We start from the raw sequence: 19,318 nt of genomic DNA on the forward strand, positions 1-19,318 counted from the left end.
AAAGCTGAATTTATGATGGCAAAGGCAAGAGGCCACTGCCATTGTATAAAGTTATAAAAAATATAATAGTAATAATAATTCTATAGTAACCAGTCACATACCCTTTTTACCATTTTATTTACATCAGAAACAGGGTTTTGAGGCCTGGTCAATTACCTGCTTTGACCCATTCAGTTCGAAGTGTATACAGCATCACTGCATCAATCTAAAAAGGGATTTTAGTGACATTAGAATGTCTTACAAATGTGAACAAAGAGTGACTCCTGTGAGAACCTCTTGCTTGAAATGGATATAGATCAAAGCTAAGCAGTTAGAGCACTGCAGGGAACTACATTTTGTCATTTGAAACTGATAAAAAAGCAGAGAAACTTTTACAGCTGAAAGTTCAAGCTTGACATTGAAAAGCTACTATACAGCGAGGTCTTTTAAGGACTTTAAATATATTGGTGCATTTATATTATGAGTAGTTACATGTGTGTGTGTGTGTGTGTGTGTGTGTGTGTGTGTGCTTGTATGCCTAAACCTCTGCATGTCTGTGTGTGTGTGTGTGTGTGTGTGTGTGGGGGGGGCAGAGTGTCGCATCTGTTTGTCTTTGGATGACTGCGTGTTGTTTTAGCTGTGCTGATGGGAGGTGTATGTGAAGGCCATTTGGTCATGGTTCAGGGCCTGTGAATGGGACAGGGCTCCGGTAGAGCCAAGCTTGGGTAAACCAGCTGCCATCACCACACGGGCCAGACTGGACTGATCCATCCAACATGACCCCCCCTGGAGCCTGAGCAGTAAGCGAGATCACTCACTGGACTCCAAAATAACCACTCAAAACACTGGAGGTGTGATTGGAAAAAAGTCTGTTGTGTCAGAGATTTTCAGTCGGATCAAGTGTAGTCAATATTGAACAGTTGGGTCTCTACTTCATCTCTGTTAATGCTTACACATTAGACCCACTTCTGTTTTCTTAATGGTGATCAAAACTAAGAGCTTCTTCTTTTTAGGTTCCTTCTCTTTGCTTCTCAGTCATTTTGACATGTTGGAGCACAAGAGGAATCTTGTGCCCGTGGGTGGCTTAACAATGTGGGATCCCAATGCAAATGTTAATAGAAATATAAGTATTTATTTTACAGGACAAAGTCTGAATGAAAAATCTAAACACAAATAGGAACACTGGTTACAATTCACATCTAAAGAATGAATGGGAAGTTAAGGGTCCTGTTTCTGCCAAAATACACAAGCATTTGAGGTCTGTTTTTAAGTATCTGTGAAATGATCAAATCAAGTCATCCAATTTAAGTTACTCTGATTAGCATGCTGACTCATAATTTGCCTGTCGCTTTTAATGCCACAAATTAAGACATATGTTAGTGTTTATTATTGTATTCATGATCTGTCTGTCTCCCTCGCTCTGAGGCATTCTCTGTATTCAAGATTGTGGCAGTGGGTGTAGTGATAACCATGTAGGCTGCACTGGAGCAGGGCTTTACAATAGAGGCAACAGTGGGGATATACAGACTGGAGTCAGAGGCCCATCCATTAACTTGACAGGGTGGAGAAGCTGCCAAGAGTATGAGTGCATGCTTTGGAGCAGTGGCCTCAGTGGGCGTGTGTGTCGCTACGCCCATACTGCCACAGTTCCTCCGAGCACCACTAGAGCGTTAGGCCATGGCAGAACAGCCGGGCTATGTCCATCTCCCCGTCTGTGACTGGAACCACAGGGAGGGTCTGTTCAGCCCCGGCTCTGATCAGCTTGGCCCAGAACCCGAGAGAGGAGAAAGGGGGCGACATTACAGCCCTCCCATCAGACTGTCTGCCTGTACATTCCCTGAGGAAATCAGTTTAACAGTCCCCAGCTCTTGGCAAGCAGAGGGAGAGGGGGTGGAGGAACAGGGAAGAGGTGTATGTGTGTGTGTGTGTGTGTGTGTGTGTGTGTGTGTGTGTGTGTGTTGTGAGAGAGAGAGAGAGAGAGAGAGAGAGAGAGAGAGAGAGAGAAGGGGGGAACGTTACTGCCTCTCTAGGCGAGAGGGAAATCTAATAAAATTGAACTAATGGGGGTGTGGAGTTTTAGGGCACAGAGAGTGGGTTTTGTAGACAGGCCCTGGTGGGTAGTGGTGGTGGTGGAGATGAGGAGAATGGAAATGGATCCTCTGATTGCTTGGCAAAGCAGCAGAGCCAAACTCCTGCTTTCAACTGCAGATGATGAACCCTTGTCGGGTTTAGAGCAAAAGTTAGGGGGCCTTGGCCCACGAGAAACGCTGCCAGGAAAGTTACAGCTATGATATATTATGCAATTAGAAATACGGAGTGCTTGCACATGATCACTACTGTTTTAGTATAGTGTTAACAAAAGGCTGACAGAGACAGACAGAAGCTTGAATGTTTCTCCTTGGACTCTTTAATGTGAAGCGGAAGATCTCCATTTGAAACTGTGATCTTTTAGCACTTAAACGATGACTCCACAGACTGGTTAAATCTTTCTAACCTGCTGTAAGGCGCCAGAGGGCCACAGGTCCCCTGATACTACACTGCTCCACTTTTAAGGGGAATAAAAGTGCTCACCCTGACCTCGCTGGGTTTGATTTACCCATCCTGAGGCGGGTGTGGTCTCATCCCTTTGTACCTGCTCTGTGCTCTTGCTTCCTCCTCCCAGGGTTAATAGATATGAAGTCATCTGGCGAGGAGAAACCTGAATGTGTTCTCAGGATGTGCCCAGAGCACTCACAGGGACATCACTCAAAGCCCCCCGTGTCACAGAGGAAGCAGCCATTAATAAATATCATTAATGGGTGATCACCTGGTATCGCTGAAACCACATAAATGAGAAAAGCCTAAAAAAAAGTGGGAGTGGAGAGGTCAGGGAGCAAAGGTCTGAGAGGAGAGAGCTCCCCTCTGGGCAAAATATGGCTGAACGAGGGATGGTGTTTTAACAATGGAAAATCAATAGTATAGTACACTTACAGACTGCATGAAATGTAGTGTCAAATGCATGTGATTACATATATAGACTGCTAATTTATAGATTTATCCTAGAAGCTGACATGTCTTTATGGTGTCATGGGCTGCTCATCCTCTTGTTGTGTCTTTGCTGTGTTTTTAACAACAGCAAGACAGACAGTGGTAGGACAGACTGTGTGCCATCCCATCTGTGAGTGCCCTGTACCACCAAAGGCTGACACCTGCACTGATTTAATGACTGTTTTCTGTAGCGGCCATGTTGCTGCAGGAGAAATGCGTACGTATGCGTGTGTTATTAGAGTAAAATGAATGTGGTGGTTAAGTTCTTGTGCTTAGCGCAGTCTGGGGGAAAATACAACCATGTGTTAAAGAGTCATTAGGGAGCTGATGAAGGTGTTTAAGAATCACAGCCTGCTCATCATCCCTCTGCTAACGTCCCGTAGTTGCGTCACTGTGGTTCTGGATACAAAGACTTAAGTTTTGGCCGAGGTGGGTTTAACTGAGCTGGAGTCTCAACTCCAGATGGAGCAGTAGCAGACACTTGTGCAGAGATAGCCTCAGGAATAAGTTTATATCACGGTAAGGGTTTTCTCTTTTGACTCAATTTGAACCTTGTTTTTTTTTTCTTTAAACTCTAGGTTAATTTGAGTGTGTTAATATAATACCTGCTACTTATTTAGGTAGTAGACTTTTCTTGCTATGTTTCTTTACCTTTTGGATCTGTTATGTGGGATGGGTTTTGCATCAGATATGCTGTCTTGGTTCAACAATTTAAATATGAACTTGTTTTTGGTGAAACTGGTCCGTTTCTTTTGTGTTTTGTCTTAATCCTGTTTGTAACCATCACCACTAAGGCTTTTGGAGTGGCCCCTCAGCTTTTTGACCTGCCTCTGTACTCTGACACTCTTGGGCCTCTTCGGATGCAGGCTAATTCAATTAATAAACAGATAGCGCTGCAATACCAGCTGGACAGCTCTCAGAGACACTGATAAATGAGCACTAGCCGTCTTGGGCCAATGTGTGTGGGGAGGAGACACTAGAAGCCATCTAATCTCCCCCTACTCCTGCTCTCTCTCTCTCTCTCTCTCTCTCTCTCTCTCTCTCTCTGCCCCCCTTCACCTCCCTTTTACCCTATTTGTCCTTCTCCCCTGGCGTCTGGTTGGCAGGGAGTCAGACAGCTCCAGATGAGCATCTTACCCACACACATGCAACTTTACTAGGGCCTCAAAAAAACAGAGCTACACAGGCAGCCAGCAGATTCCTTTGGCTTCTGTCCATTCAGGTGACTGCCTGCTCTGTGTGGCAGGAGATTGTCAAACTCTGATTGGTTTTCTCTTTCTCAAGAGGGGTGGGTCTCACCTTTCTGGTTCTGACTGACAAGCTGAAGGGAAGTTGTTTAGTGTGGGCTGTCAGGCTCAGAATTCATCCTGCGAGTCACGGAAGATGTCCTTGTCAACACTGGTGACTATGATTGATATTTGTAAACTTGTTTAAATCATTTTTTTTTTGTTTTGGTAGCATGTCAACTAGCTGTTATTTGTGCATGTTTATGCAATAGAAAGATATCCAGGACGAAAACTCAGAGTATATACAGACTGTAACTTATACTGTTGATAAGTAACAATATATTAAAGTAAGCCAGAGCATCTCACTGATCAAATGTTACCCTCAATGAGTCTTAGTATGACTGTGATGCTGTGGACAGCTGCAGGCCTGGGGCCCCCCCGCTGTGTGTTAGTTTATACTCTGTGGTATTTTAACCCCTTGTGTCACCGGGCGCAAAGAAGAAGGGCTGTGGGGTTGTGCTGCTGAGGCTGTGGTGAAGGCAGTTAGCAGGGGTTAGGGTGTGATCAGAGATAGAGATAAACATTAAGCAAATGTATAAAAACGTTCACATCGAGGGGCAACTGGTAAAAGCAAAAGCATGTAGCTCCAAAAATGGAGCGCTGTTTCGTTATGTCAGGCATACCTTGGTTTGACAAGCAGAAACTATACTCAAAACAGGCTTGGCAAGGTCATAATTTCACTGTGCTGGTTTCATGTGCAGTTATATCACTGAGCTGAGTATGGAAAGACAAGTAAAGACAACTAGACTACTGGTAAATCCTTTCACAAATACATATGCAATTTGTAAATATAATACAAACCAGAAGGGTATGCTCTTCTTTGACTGTCCAACTTCTAAAATGATTTATTTGAATGTCTTCTTCCTCCAGGTAAAAAGCTTTCCACTCATGAACAGTATATGAGAGAGGAGTGGAGGGCTGATGTTATTCTCTGGTCGTGTCTAAGCATCATGATCCAGACCAGCTGGATGCCATTCCCAATGGGAATCATGAATGTGAAGGTTGTTAAAAGATATGGAGCCCTGGACACAGCGTGGACTCACTGACAGCAGCTGGGAGAGGGGGGAAGGGAGCAGAGAGAGGAAAGAAAGCACTGGGAAAGAGAATACAAAACTTTGTGGAATTCACAACAGTATCCTCGAAATGAATGCCTTTGTTTTCAGGTTTGTTGCTAACCATTAGCTAAAGGTCACAAGTAGACAAATTATCGACCGGATATCACTGGACTTAAGTATTTATTTAATTTAATGAACGTATGTATTCACATCATCAGTAGTGCACTCGCTAAAAAGATTTGCATTAATCAAAATTCAACCATCTCAACACTCTCTCATCCTGTTATTCCTAAAGCGGTTAAAATGTAAATAAGTCATGAAATGGTTCAGACATGAATTTTTTTTTACATTTTGTCTTGGTTTGTGTACAACTGATGAAGCCTGAAGACATACTTTGGCACTTGTATGTTTGAATTTGGGTTTTTTTCTGGTCTTGTGGTTGTCTTTATGTGATGCCCAGAAAAACAGACTCTTGAGGAGAGGTGCATTCAGTAAACACGAGGAACACAAGCGCACCTTCAGAGAGCCTCTCTCTGGTCTCTCTCCCAGTCTTTGAGACACCAGTCCAGTCAGGGCTAAGTAGACCACATGCTTAAAGCAACAAACCTCCTGCTGGGTCAACAGCAAGGGAGCAGTTTGAGCCTCACACCTTGCCAGCAAGCTCATCTCGCAGGCAGGCAGGCACACACACACACACACACACACACACACACACACACACACACACACACACACACACACACACACACACACACACACACATAGGGGAGAGAGGGCTATTAGGAATATGAGGAGGAGGGACTGGTGGGATGGCAATCAAAGAAGGTAAAGCGGGAGAATGACAAGACTGAAGGAGAGACAGAGGACAGCCTAAGTGGCTTTGATTTGTTCTCCAGATATATGAATTCATGGAGCCATTCATCATCTCCTAGTCAGCACATGAACCCGCTCTGTAACTGTTGATAATTAGAGATGAGAGATGAGCGCATGCACAAACTTTAAAAAATATATATTTTCACAGAAAATGATGTTAAACATTGTGTTTGGTGTCCTTTTTGTCTACTCAGAGGCTGAAGGCTGCACTTTCACACCACCCGGGTACCATTGCCAACGGCAACATGAACTCCATGGGCCACATGATGGAGATGATGTCATCGCGGCAGGAGCAAGGCGCCCACCATCACATGCACTCGCACCCGCACCAGCACCTGCAAGCCCCTCCTCACGCGTACCAGCACCACGGCCACCACCACCACAGCCAGGGCCATGGCCAGGGTGGACACCACCACCCACAGGGACACAACCCCCATCAAAACTCCCACAATCCCCACCTACATCCTGGGCACCCACACCAGACCTCACCGCACCCTCCAATGCACTCTGCTTCTCATGTAAGCAAAGCTCATTCCTGGGAGAGCCGAAGCTTTTTAGAAAGAGCCACAAAGTCAATAACACACTTACTACACTGCACATTAATACCTCTCATATAGCTAGATGCCACTGTATATCATACATGTATCATGACTAAAAAGAAAGACAGCTCTTTAAAAGCCCTCTGAGCAGTTTTGAAGTCAGCTATTAGTGGTTTAGTATATAGCGGTTAAGTATAGCTGAAATAATGCTTTAAATTCACAGTAAGTCAATGGATGATCACATTTTCCCTTGCTGCAGCCCTAATGCCAAGTAGTTTCCTGGCAACCATCTCAAAGGTAATTTTTTTCCTTTGAGGTTGGTCAGCTACAGGTTAGTGTCAGACGCCTGCCATGGAGGGAAAGGGTCATGTAGAGGCCACAAAGTAGCCATTATAAAGGATGCTCACTACTGTCTTTCGAAAACTATGCTCCACACCATCCTGAACTGCCAAGCTGCCATTATGTGGCTACAACATTGTCCAGGTGCAGAACGAGTTCTATAAATGCTGGTCCTGCCTTGGCTAATAGTCCTGGAACATCTTGGCTGTGAATGTTTTTGGTTTAATTTTAATTAAAAGTTCGAAAGTGTTGCTCACAGCAATAAAAATAACATGATGTGAGACACTTTGTCCTTGCATTGTCTAACGGCCTTTGCAATGCCAAGCATTTTGGATCAAGGACAGTCCGACATCAAGAAATGCAATTCACTGTATGTTCCAAATGTATCATTAAGGCATTTAAACAACACTCTCTGTGTGCACAGAGGCCATCGAAGCAGCTTGTCTTTTCCATGGTTCCCATAAAAAATGGTAATGATCTGAAGACTGAAAACACTTGACCTTGCCAAGTATATGTCAAGATCTGTCAGTGCACGTACGGTTTTAGAAACAAGTCTTTTGACTGCGTCTGGTGGTGTTAGACGAAGTGGGAGTGGGCCGTGGAAAACTGCCTCCTCACACCTCTTTAACAAGGTGGGCAGGCTGGTGAATCAGCCCAGTCACTCACTCTGTCACAACTGACGCCCATAGCCCGGCTCACAGGGCACGTGGCACAACCAGATGTTGTTTTTGGGGAAGTTGCCAGACATGGAATAGCTGCAGGAGGTAATGTATATGTGCTTGTATTGAGGCCTTTCGGGCAGTGGAGCTGTGACATCAGACAGGTGGCTGGATGTTTTTCAGGGGTGTCAGAATGGTTACATGTCTGGTTGGCAGACAGACATGGTCCCATCAGAGAGCTCAGTGATGCTGATACCTTTTCCTCCTGGGTTTCAGATGTCACCTGCAACCCAGCAGATGCATCCCACGCAGACACTGCAGTCTCCGCCACCCAGCGGCGGGCGGCGCAGGCGAGTAGTGGATGAGGATCCGGACGAACGTCGGCGGAAGTTTCTGGAGAGGAACAGAGCGGCGGCAACCAGATGCAGACAGAAGAGAAAAGTGTGGGTGATGTCATTAGAGAAGAAAGCGGAAGAGCTCACTCAGACCAACATGCAGCTTCAGGTAAACAATGAACTTCAGGTGTTGACAACTGCAGTAACCCTCTGAACTTCTACAACTTCAACATCTACATTTGACTCAGTTCTTTATGATATTATCCAGTTCTGCACAAGAGATAATGGTGTTGTTATGAGTGTGCGTAAACACTCATGACATGATCTGTTGGATGTTATCAGTGAAGAACTGAAGACTGAAGAAACATATCTGAAAACCTATTTTACTATTTAGACGTATTAAAAAATGAATGGTAAAAATCTAAGCCTGAGAGCTCAAAAAACACTTGATCCTACAATTCCAATAATGCAACTGAATAGCATCATTAGCACCACGTCCCAAATTTGTATCACAGGTTTTCAGTTGAAATTTAAAAAGTCTTAAACCCAATCCAAGATATGAAATAACCCTGCTGGCCATATTAATATATTGTAGTTATAATGGGAATACACTGTTTGTTACCAATAGACTCATATTAATAGTTATCTATAAGTCATTAAGGATAATAGCATAGCGTGCTTTAATTGTGGATTCCCTGATTTATAGTCTTGAAATATTTCTGGTTTTCCTGCATTTCAGAATGAAGTGACCATGCTAAAGAACGAGGTGACCCAACTCAAGCAGCTTCTCCTCACACACAAGGACTGTCCCATCACCACTATGCAGAAAGAGTCCCAAGGTTACCTCAGTGAGTAGCTCAGACATAAACACAGACACACACACACTTGGGAATTTGACAAAAAAACACGTCTTCATGTGTGTGCCTTAGTCTGACAGTGCGGATAGCGCTGCGGGGAAAATGTTAATTGTCTTGCCAGAGGAAAGATTTAAACTCTACAAACTGAACTGTGATGGACACACAGTGACTGCCAAGACTCTTCGCTCCTATGTGCTGGTATCCAGCTCCCACGCTCGCGGCAGGACTCTTCCTTTCACATATGGGTGTTGCACACTCTGGTAGCCAGCCTGGACTGGGAGTTGGTAGTCTGAATCCCGTATGAGACCTGTTTTTCCATCTGACGGCACCTCTGCGCACAGAGGCAGCCGAGACTCAACGTGAGAAAGACGTCACAGGCTGTACATTGGCATCCAAACTCTTATGGATGCCCCAAGATCTCACTGATTACCGGACTGTGCCTCGGCTCAGCCGTGCATGACATCAGAGCCCCACCCTTTGATAGGGATACAAGTGACATTTCCATGTAATTAGTGTAGGGCACCTCCCTGTGTGGCTTTAGCGCAGGAAAATAAGGCTCACATCCCCCTTGGCTGAAGGGTTCTTTTATTCAGAAGAGAGCCAACTCCCAGACTGGGCTGGGAGAGACTTTCATTGATGAGTCTAGCTTGTGTACAGATGTCACCTTTAATGTGTCCAAACTTCATCAGGTGTGTTTATGGAGTTGAGTGATTCACTTTTCCATTTTTGTGCTATCCATTTATGGCCTATTTTGGGATGACAGGTGAGACTTAAGATGTGAATTTAATGTGTCATGTGTTTGACATGTATGCATTTCTGCTAATAAAGCTGTTTTTTTTTTACAATAATGAGATTTGGTCTGTGTTTGTTTTGACATTATTTACTATCATTTATTTTACTATCACATTATATTTTAAAGCCTTAGCGCGGAGCTTGAAGGTCATAGTATTTACACTACTCTTCACACATGTCGTCCATCCTCATTGATGTCTTTGCTGTCTCCTCAGGTCCAGACAGCAGTCCGGCGGGCAGTCCAGCTCCAGCGTGCTCCCAGCAGCAGGTCATTCAGCACAACACCATCACCACCTCCACCACAACCATAGGGGGCAGCAGTGTGCACGGACAAACCAATCACCGCACAGACATTAACCCCATCCACTAGGTTCAAGAGAGACTATAACCCCTGCCCAAACTCCCCCTGCTACCCTGCTTTCTGAGGGTTGCCAACTGCACATGCTGGCCCCCCCTCTCCCTCCATCAAGAGAAACCTCAAAGGCCTGTGAGGCTGTTCTTTATACAGTAGCTACAGTATGTATTTTTATAGACCAATCCTATTAACTCATAAATGTTCTATGGTTTGTTGCCTCTTTCTTATCTGTTTTTCATGCTTTTAGCAAAAAGGGAGTTTTTGCTAATCTCATGCAGCATTTAAGTGAATTTTTCTGTTGTGTAATGGTACAAAATGGACCACAGCGGTCATGGACCCTGAGGACAGAAACATAAGCCTCAGGCTGCCATCTCTATTAGCAGACCTTACATCTCTGTATGCCCGATGGACTGAAAAATAAGTCAAATCTTTCTCTGAATATTACACGTGGACAGTGTGTTGAGTGTATGCAACAGACACTATGAGTGGGATGTTGCTGCCTTTAAGTTGTCTTTTGAAACCAAGTCAAACTGTCACCGTGATGTCTTGAAGACAGGAATATGCAAGCAGGTGTAATGATTCTTTTCTTTTCTTGAAGCGTATATGACTGTTAACCATTTCCCTGTCAGCGGTATTCTTAAAGAGTGTCATAAAATACAGCACGACAGTGAAAACATGATCAGAGCAATACATCACAGTAATGATCATCTTCTCTACTGTGTGTCCACTTGATCAGCATGGCCAAGCCACTCTGGTCCCGAGGACGATGCTGTTACAGCTACAGAACTGTACACTGTGATACCAGTGAGGCAGCTCAGGAGTTGTCAAAAACTCCTCCGCTCTCCAGGACCAACTGAAGCTTTAATTATTGAGGCCTCTTTTTGTGTGTTTGTGCATCTGGATTTTAGGATCCATAGTTTTGAGTATGCATGTGAATGATGTATATTATGTTTTGCCTTCTTTCCTCTGCAGAACAAAGTTCAGTGGGTGTGTAAAGAAAGAAAAACAAAAAAAGTGTGTGAGAAAGTGACTGTGAGCATGATTTTTTTTTTTTTTATATATATATATATATATATATGACTGGCATCTTACAACTGGCAAAGTGTTTTAGGGTTTCTAAAGAGGAGCAGTTTATGCCTGTGCTTTCCAAAATGTCACAATGTGCCTGAATCTTTCTTAAAATCTTTTGTTGGCTTTCTGTAGACAGCAACTCGTTCTCTTCAAACAATCAAAACTATTCTCAGTGTGTAATTAATGAGTTGTCTCGGCTTTCGTCTTGGATGTCTGCTGCACGTAAGCGCAAAACCAGCTGACCAAGGAGAAAAATACCCGCTTTTCATTTGACCTCTCTGACTTCATCAATTTCTCTTCCTCTCTTTCTCAGGCCGCCGCGGCAGAGTAAAGGCTGTACTAATAGTGACCTTTTTTTTAATTCTCCATTCCAGCCTTGAAACTTCACGCCTTCTCATGTTGACTCCTCTTTATCTCTTTCCTATGACCAGGAATGTCGACTCATTAGCATGATGACCATAATGCACTGTGTTTTACAGTAGGATGGATGAAATACATTCCACTGACAGGTGGAGCGATCGCAGAGCTGTCTATGCACTTTGTCCTCTGTCATGCCAGAGGGTAGAATAGCCATATTAAAGGTCCCGGTAATTCTCAGTGATCCCCCTCCCTTTTCACACACCAGCGAGAAACTTAACTGCGTTTGGCTTTATGGAGAAACTGTGTCTGGCATGCATCACATGTGTGTAGATAAAAGAAGGGAGCCTAGAGCTCGTTACGTTTGTGCCCTTTTTATTCTGGAAAATAAAGTTGAAGGACGTGAAATGAAAATCTTTATCCTCATAACATTCAAGTTTTGTCGAAGCATTCGGACTGTTAATGTGTTAACCCTGGAGTCTGTGTGTGCCGATGAGACAGAGAAATTTGATTCTCTTGAAAAGGGCTTTGTCGTACCAACCCTTTGAACTGAAGCTTGCCTTATTTTAGGTTGTTTTTAAACCATATTTAGACTGTTAGACCATTCCAAATTAACCTCTTGCATGTGAAAAGTATGGCAATGACCTCAAAATACTTTCAACTGGAATCCTTCGGAGGTTAGCTATTTTAGAGTTAGTTTTCTTTTTTTGACAGTGGGTCCAGGTTCAGAAAAAGACATTTGTTACTGCCGAGGCAGACAAAAAAGACAGGGGGAAGTGCAGTGTAAGTGCATCGGTGTGGATTTGTGAGAGGTGGAGAACAATTCCTATGTATTAATGATGTTATAATTGTATTATTTTAAATCTAAAACTATAAATATTGTACATAATGTCATTAATTTCGGTTATCCTGTACATGTAATGCAACCACCTTTCTTTTTGAAGGGAGTCAATGTGTGGTACATGTTTGTAAATAATGTTTGCATAGCACTTGTGGCCTTTTGTTGTACGTCAAGGCTCATTTCAGCGCTTAAATACATTGTTTATATGTAATGGACTGACGAATCCATTTCCCGCATAACTTTGTACATTTTGTGTGTGTCTGTAATGACATTGTCTTCATTTTGTTTTGCATTTGTACAGATGTTAAAGTATCACTGCAGCTACATTACGGTATGAAAATAAAGCACTTGTTCTGTAACATACAAACTAACTGATGGGATTTGATGTCACTACTTGTACTTGACTAGTGACACAATTATTTTATGTGCCGATAACTAGAGTGCACAAATGAACTGAAGAGATATCAATTGAATATTTGAAGAATTCTATTAAAAGAAAACTTTCCCAGCAAACAATCAACAGGACGCTTGTCCTTGAGACATAACCGCTCCTTCAATAGTTAGGTGCTTTAAAGGATTGGCATACTCATGAATTATTAATCTGTCTAGACATCTTGATAGTTGCCTGATGAAATAACGTGTCAGTTAACTTCTGTACAAAAATCTGTCAAAAAAATAACCAACTAAAACTACAGACCAGTGCAGCGTGACAAATACATTTTGAAGCCACACTAGCCAAAAATAATTTCATTAACAAGCATTGTGTGTTGTTGCAATATGCCCCTATTTTTCAGAGATAGAGTAATTTAATAGTTTTTAGGACCTAGCTTCAGATAATCAGGAATGTAATGGTATTACCTTTTAAAAAAATACATGGAATGAGTGCTAGTGATATTGTTTGGCTTTCCAGTGACATTTCTTTACACACAGTGACCCCTGGTGGACAGTTTGTTGATTAATCAAACTGTACTTGACAGGAGAAATCCCTTTCAACAACAGGTGCTGCCATATCTGTACTGCAACAGAAATCCCAAAAAAAAAAACGCTGTCAGAATGCAAAATTCATTCCTTTTCTCTGATCTTTAAAACAAAAACATTTCATTTCAAGATAATTCAACACTGGTGTGAAGGTGTTTTCTTTGTATTTCATCATCCTGCATTTTCCGATTGAATGCAACATGAACTAGATTTTTCTCACACAATCAAAACAGAAATAAACATGAAATGTTTTCATGGAACTCAGTCCTGTTAATCAGATTAAAATGTCATTTTTACTTAATTTGTACTATTTGATGGTGTGGGCTGGGATACAGAGAATGAACTTTGTTTTCCCATTTTGCAGTGCATCAGAGAGCAGTCCAAAGTCCTCCACCTAATGTCACCTAGAGATGTGTGCAAATCCAACAACGTGTTGATTTACAACAGTCTTTAAAAATCAACAGCCAATAATTAAAAAGATGCTCTTTAAAAGAGGAGGTGCTTTGATGAGCTGTGTTTCATTTCCAGCCCTGCGTTGAAAGGAATCTGTCAATCATGTCAAAGGACCTAGCCGGTTGGTCGTAAGGCAGAATGTGTCCTCCTCCTCGGATGATGACCTGCGTGAAAAGAGGAGATAATTAAACACAGGTGTTCGCAGAGTACATTTCACATTGTTTTTCGACTAACTGCTCACCTGGTAAAACTCTCCCACTTGTCTCACGTAACCTGCCACCTCTGTGTCGCCGGGCTGAAGCTTCCAGTGGAAGCGAGGGGCTGTTTTGTACTCAGTTGCTCCGGTCCAGTTGACAGTAGGCAGGAACCTCTCAGTCAGTGGAGCTGCTACAATTACATCCAGCTGACCACTGTAGATTAAGACCTGGATGTGTGGAGAAGATGGAGTAGAGGGACTTTTTAAGCATTCTACTACCGCTGCACATTGCAGACAACACATAACTACAGTGGATAATCCCACACCCCTCACCCTATAGTTGTCCATCAGCACCCCGAGCCACGGTTTGATGCTCTTCATGACATCCTGTAGAAGGTGCTTCTCCACCTCTGAGCCATCGTTGAACGTCAGATTCCCCACATGGATGGCACGTCGCACCGCCGGCAGAGTCACAAACTGGGAGAAGTACTCCTGGTCTTCAGGCTCCTGTGGTGCACAAAAAGCAAATGTAGTGGCGTTAAAGTAATAACTGGAGTTTTTGAAAATGTTTTGAAAGGTTTGTTTTTGAGAAGTCACACAGGCAGCTTTGAAGCTCTGCCAATGTTTCTACTCACCTGACATGTCATGTAGTTGAAGTAGTTGGTGCAGCCGGTAGCATTTTGAAAGAAAGAGGGATATGGTTCCACGTCACCATTCAGCAAACTATCAAAAACCTGAAGTGAGACGTTAACAAAATGGTCAGCTAATGTTTTGATTGTATTCACAATTTTATTGTTTGTTTCAGAAAGATGTGAGAATAAAAACACAATTCAAAATGTATTTTGACAAATTTAAAGAGGTTAACTCTTACCTGAAAGGCCTCCACCCATTTCTGGTGCTGAATGAGTTTAACCCCCAAGTCTGTCTGCTGGACGACATACTGTTTTTGGAGTTCATCTATCATGCCGGTTTGGTACAGGAACTCACCATAACCACCGAGCATCTTAGATGGAAGAAAAGTAAAAGATTATACTCATTTCTACATTGACATGATTGAGCTGTAGACTACTATACACCCGATAGGATATGGCAAAAGAAGTGAAATACTCCCTGCTGGAGCGTGACTTTTTTTAAATGTAGGAACATATGAAAGAAAACGAGTTTATTTATTAACCAACTTCCTGGTTAACACAAGACATAGCAGCCCAAAGTCAGATTGCTTGATGAGCCTCCCCATTGTATGAGATAAATGAAATAAGAGCTAATAGAAATGTGATGAGATATTAGATGAAAGATGATAAATTAGATTAAAATAAATTAGGGGCATTTGCCACAAAGCAACAAGTACAATCTGGAGACATTGGAAATTCATCAGTCAAGATGATGTAGTTTAAAAACAGAAATTATCAGAAAATGACTTCATTTTATCAGATACGCACCAGTTCTGGATCACAGAGTCCATCACCAATAGCCATCCCCATGAAGTTAATTTTCACTTTGGCAGTGGGGTTGTTTTTATGGATGTAGTATGAAATGGCAGGAACATACTTCCCTGCATAAGACTGCATGGGGACAGAAGATTAGCATGGGTTAGGATAATGTTTTACATAGATAGAATTTTTGTTGTTGTCGGAAACTATCATGGTCTTGTTGCGGGGATATTTTAAGACAAACTTCCATCTCTATCTTACATGACAAGGATTTTATATATATATATATATATATATATATATATATATATATATATATATATAAAATTGTAATGTGTACAAGTTAAAAAGCCACTTGTGTAATGCCACTACTATACATTTTGAAAATATTAATTTGCAAAGCTTGAAGAAAAAAAAAAAAAATATATAAATAAACATACCTCTCCAGTTGCATAGAAGTCATTGGACTGATACTCAGGAAAGAGCTGGAAGAACTGTGTTAAAGCACTTTTAATAAAAGGAAGAGATGGGAATAATAAAAGAGTTAGTAACAATCAAACACCAGACTCCTAGATCAAAGTGACAAGAACACAAAGTTAAAAAATTGGATGGCAGGTATGTTACCTGTACAGATCTCTGCCAACATCATCCTGGTTCTGAGCAAAACCTCGGTCATCATCAGTGAAGCTGAAACCCGTTCCAACCTAGAAAACAAATCTTCTTCGTCAAAGACTTGTCAGTAAATACTCATGCACATTAAAAAGTCAGATCAGCTGAGAGCCCGTGAATGAAAGATGTTTTTCATGTTTTTAGTTTGTGGCTTTTTTTTTTTGTCTGAGGATAAATAAAGTAATACATACCGGATTGTCAATGTACAAAACCGAATATCTCGATGTCCAAGCGTAATCCCTCAAACCAACTGCAAAGACGAAAAAACACGACCAGATCAGAGAACAGTCAACAATGCTCTAACACAAATTATACGGGGCTCAAGCTTATTACTTTAAGGATTATAGTGAATGTTTATGTACGTTGCTGTAGTGCCAGATCAGTTCTTCTTACCGGTCAAGTTCTTATACACCACATATGGTCCATGTTCCACAAAGAGACCAAACATGGAGGTGCCACCGGGTCCGCCTTGCAGCCAGAGCAGGACCGGAGCTTTATCTCGGTTTGCCTACAGGTCAGGGCATCACACAGAAGGTTAGGATCTCAGCACCATCCAGTGGTCACTTCAGTTTATTAACAAAAAGGTTAAAAAAAAAAATGAAGTAACTACACTTCATTAGGACAGATCTGAATGTTCTAACCGGTGATAGTAATACAGATTAAAATGGTGTCAGGTAATAGGCCAAGGCAGGTTAATTAGACTGTAAAGATGGGGCAAACAATCAAAATACAATGTCAAAAATCGGTCTCTGTCGCCTAATATGGGAATATCAACACCAGACTATCAAATGTAACAGATTTACGGCTTTCTTTTAGAGATTTTAAAGTCTCAGAAATGTGTTTAAATGTGTGAGTGATGCATTAACTCTTATAGAGTGCACGTATTAGTAAACACTGACTCCTGTGAATGGTAGATGTCACATATGGAATCATCTTCACAATGGCTGAACTGGAAGAAGGAAAAAGAACGTCTTGGACTGAATGCAGTTATTTTTGAGGGGGATAAAAATAAATATTATGCACTTTAAATGAGTTTTAATTGAATAAATAAAATAAAAATTCTATAAAAAGGCTAGAAGACTGATCTTTCATTCAGTGTCATAGAAGTGGCAAGTATGAAATACAGATATGAGATTTGTTACTGATTTATAGCTTGAACAAAACAAAGAAGTATAAAAAAAAAAAAAAAAGCTCCCTCTTCCTAGACCTCGGGTAAAAAAATGTGACTTAACACAAAACAAAGTCTAAAATCATAGCTGACACAGCAGCTGACTAAATACACACAGGTGCAATTCCTTATCATAGGCTGACTGGGGGAACACAGTAAAAATACCTGAAGTACAATCAAACGGAGTTCCAAAGAAAACAAGCACAAGAATGACTACAAATGTCAGAACTTCTGCTTCCTTCTTGTGATCCTCTCCCAAACTGCAGCATTGACAGCAATCTAACCATGTCATTTAAAAAAGAAAACGTCTGAGCCTACCATCAGTGCGGGGAAGAACCAAAAGAAGAGGTTGCTGTTGTATTTCTTGTTGACAGTGAGGTATCCGGCATAACTCTTGACATTGGCACCTGGCATATCTCCTACCAGACTCAGTTTCCTGGCTGGAACAAAAAGAAAAGATGTCTGCAATCATGTGATCATTATTAAACTATAACAATGAATGATGACTGCAGTTTTAAGGGCATATAGTATTTAGGGCTGCACAATATATAGTTTTTTTTTTTTTTTTTTTTTAAATCATCATCGTGATGTCAATTTGCACGATAAAACATTTAAAAATACTGCAACAATGAAGTTGAAAGAGTGCGAGTAGAAAACTGCAATTTAAATTATTTTTTCATTCCTTTTTATTGATGCCATGTGTGTTCAGTTCAATGTTCAATTTGTTCAATAACATAATGTTGGAAATAATTTCCTCTCATTTTTATTAATTGATCAAGACGTTTGTTGTATTTTAGCATTCTATTGAAAGCATCAGAAAAGCCGAACTGAACACACGGTCATATCTGTTTATTTATCGCAAGTAATATTGTTATAGCGATATTCAACAACGTAATCGCATACATATATTTCTCATATCGAGCTGCCCTAAAAATCTGTGCGCACTTATTCACTATACTTATGCACTATTCTCTTATACCTTCATCTATGGCGCCCTTCTCCAGGTACGGAGTGAGAAAGAGAGGAGACCCGGGATCCGCTCCATTCAGGCCGCTCACACGGTGAGATTTTCGGCAGAAAAACGAGGAGCAGCTCCGTGAGTGTGCAGAGTCCAGACAGGCCCACAGTAATAGGAAACCCAAAGTTTCCCTCCACAGCCTGCCAACATTTACAAAATGCATATCAGACTACAGGCCCGGTCATTCATGTGTGAACCTCAAACACCAGCAGGTCGACTGCTCGGGTCTAACATAGCACGCGCATTATGTGAATAAACTATTCGTTAAAACTCACCTCATGTTCACTGTCGGTTCTTTGGCAACAGGAAAAAGTTTAGTCTTTAGTCGTTAAAACGTATTTTAGTTGGTCAGCTGCAGCTGCTGAGGACTAGAATCATTATAGACTAGAACCATTGACATATATATAAGACTAGAACATGTGAGGCTAAGTCACGTGATCAACTCTTGGTAGGTCATGTGACAAATTGGGTCACGTGGTCGTTATTGTGGTTCCTGCAACCAATGGATGCATAGACCCATGGCCCTCAACCATGCCCTCAACGTGGTCTTGTAGGAAACTTCCGGCGTCTTAACTAAATTGCCTAAAGAGAGATTAACGTTTTTAGTGTGCTAAAACTTTAAAAGTAGGTTAGACTGACTTGGTGAGTAAACAGTTTTCAAACTGCTTGTTTCAAAGTAGCAGTTGTTAGGTTATAACAAGTTAAACCATTGGTGATGTTTTAGAGCAATATACTTTTAGGTCAAAAATGTAACTTATTTGATGTAAACTGCTGTGAGACTGAGTGACACTGAAACTGAGCCGAAAAAGATTGTTTCAATACTGATTAAGCCTAATCAGCATTTGTCTGGCTCACATCATCTCGAGCTTCTAAAGAATCATCAGGTCATATTTGTCATTTAGCAAACAGGAGAAAGCTCCTTGCCCCCACACACAGAGACCTATGGTTTCTGCTTTTTGGGGAGCCACTCCCTGCTGGGCCAGACTTGATTAGAACAAAGGAAATGCATATCTCTGTAAACTTGAATAGAATTGGCACTAC

The 19,318-nt window shown here is 41.8% G+C and overlaps 2 protein-coding genes across 4 annotated transcripts in view; one reads left to right on the forward strand and one right to left on the reverse strand.

Moving 5' to 3' along the window:
• The window catches only part of creb5b (cAMP responsive element binding protein 5b), a 46,641-nt gene extending 35,514 nt beyond the window's left edge, over nt 1-11,127 (forward strand). For all 3 annotated transcript variants that reach the window (XM_028581619.1, XM_028581618.1, XM_028581617.1), the window contains exons 8-11: nt 6,415-6,738; nt 8,034-8,261; nt 8,832-8,940; nt 9,957-11,127. In XM_028581619.1, the coding sequence (XP_028437420.1) occupies nt 6,415-6,738; nt 8,034-8,261; nt 8,832-8,940; nt 9,957-10,111 (816 nt within the window). In that variant the 3' untranslated portion in view covers nt 10,112-11,127. The remainder of the gene's footprint in view (nt 1-6,414; nt 6,739-8,033; nt 8,262-8,831; nt 8,941-9,956) is intronic.
• Nucleotides 11,128-12,833: 1,706 nt separating this feature from the next.
• Nucleotides 12,834-18,743, reverse strand: cpvl (carboxypeptidase vitellogenic like). Its single transcript, XM_028580267.1, has 13 exons — nt 18,553-18,743; nt 18,239-18,417; nt 17,578-17,699; nt 16,485-16,599; nt 16,283-16,341; nt 16,047-16,126; nt 15,863-15,929; nt 15,432-15,554; nt 14,864-14,995; nt 14,628-14,726; nt 14,326-14,499; nt 14,038-14,220; nt 12,834-13,960 (listed from the first exon to the last, which is right to left on the reverse strand). The coding sequence occupies exons 1-13, from the start codon at nt 18,555-18,557 to the stop codon at nt 13,862-13,864; spliced, it is 1,437 nt and encodes a 478-aa protein (XP_028436068.1). The 5' UTR covers nt 18,558-18,743; the 3' UTR covers nt 12,834-13,861.
• Between the last annotated feature and the right edge of the window lie 575 nt (nt 18,744-19,318).

This window comes from Perca flavescens, chromosome 6 (assembly GCF_004354835.1).
Source record: "Perca flavescens isolate YP-PL-M2 chromosome 6, PFLA_1.0, whole genome shotgun sequence".
NCBI lineage: Eukaryota > Metazoa > Chordata > Actinopteri > Perciformes > Percidae > Perca > Perca flavescens.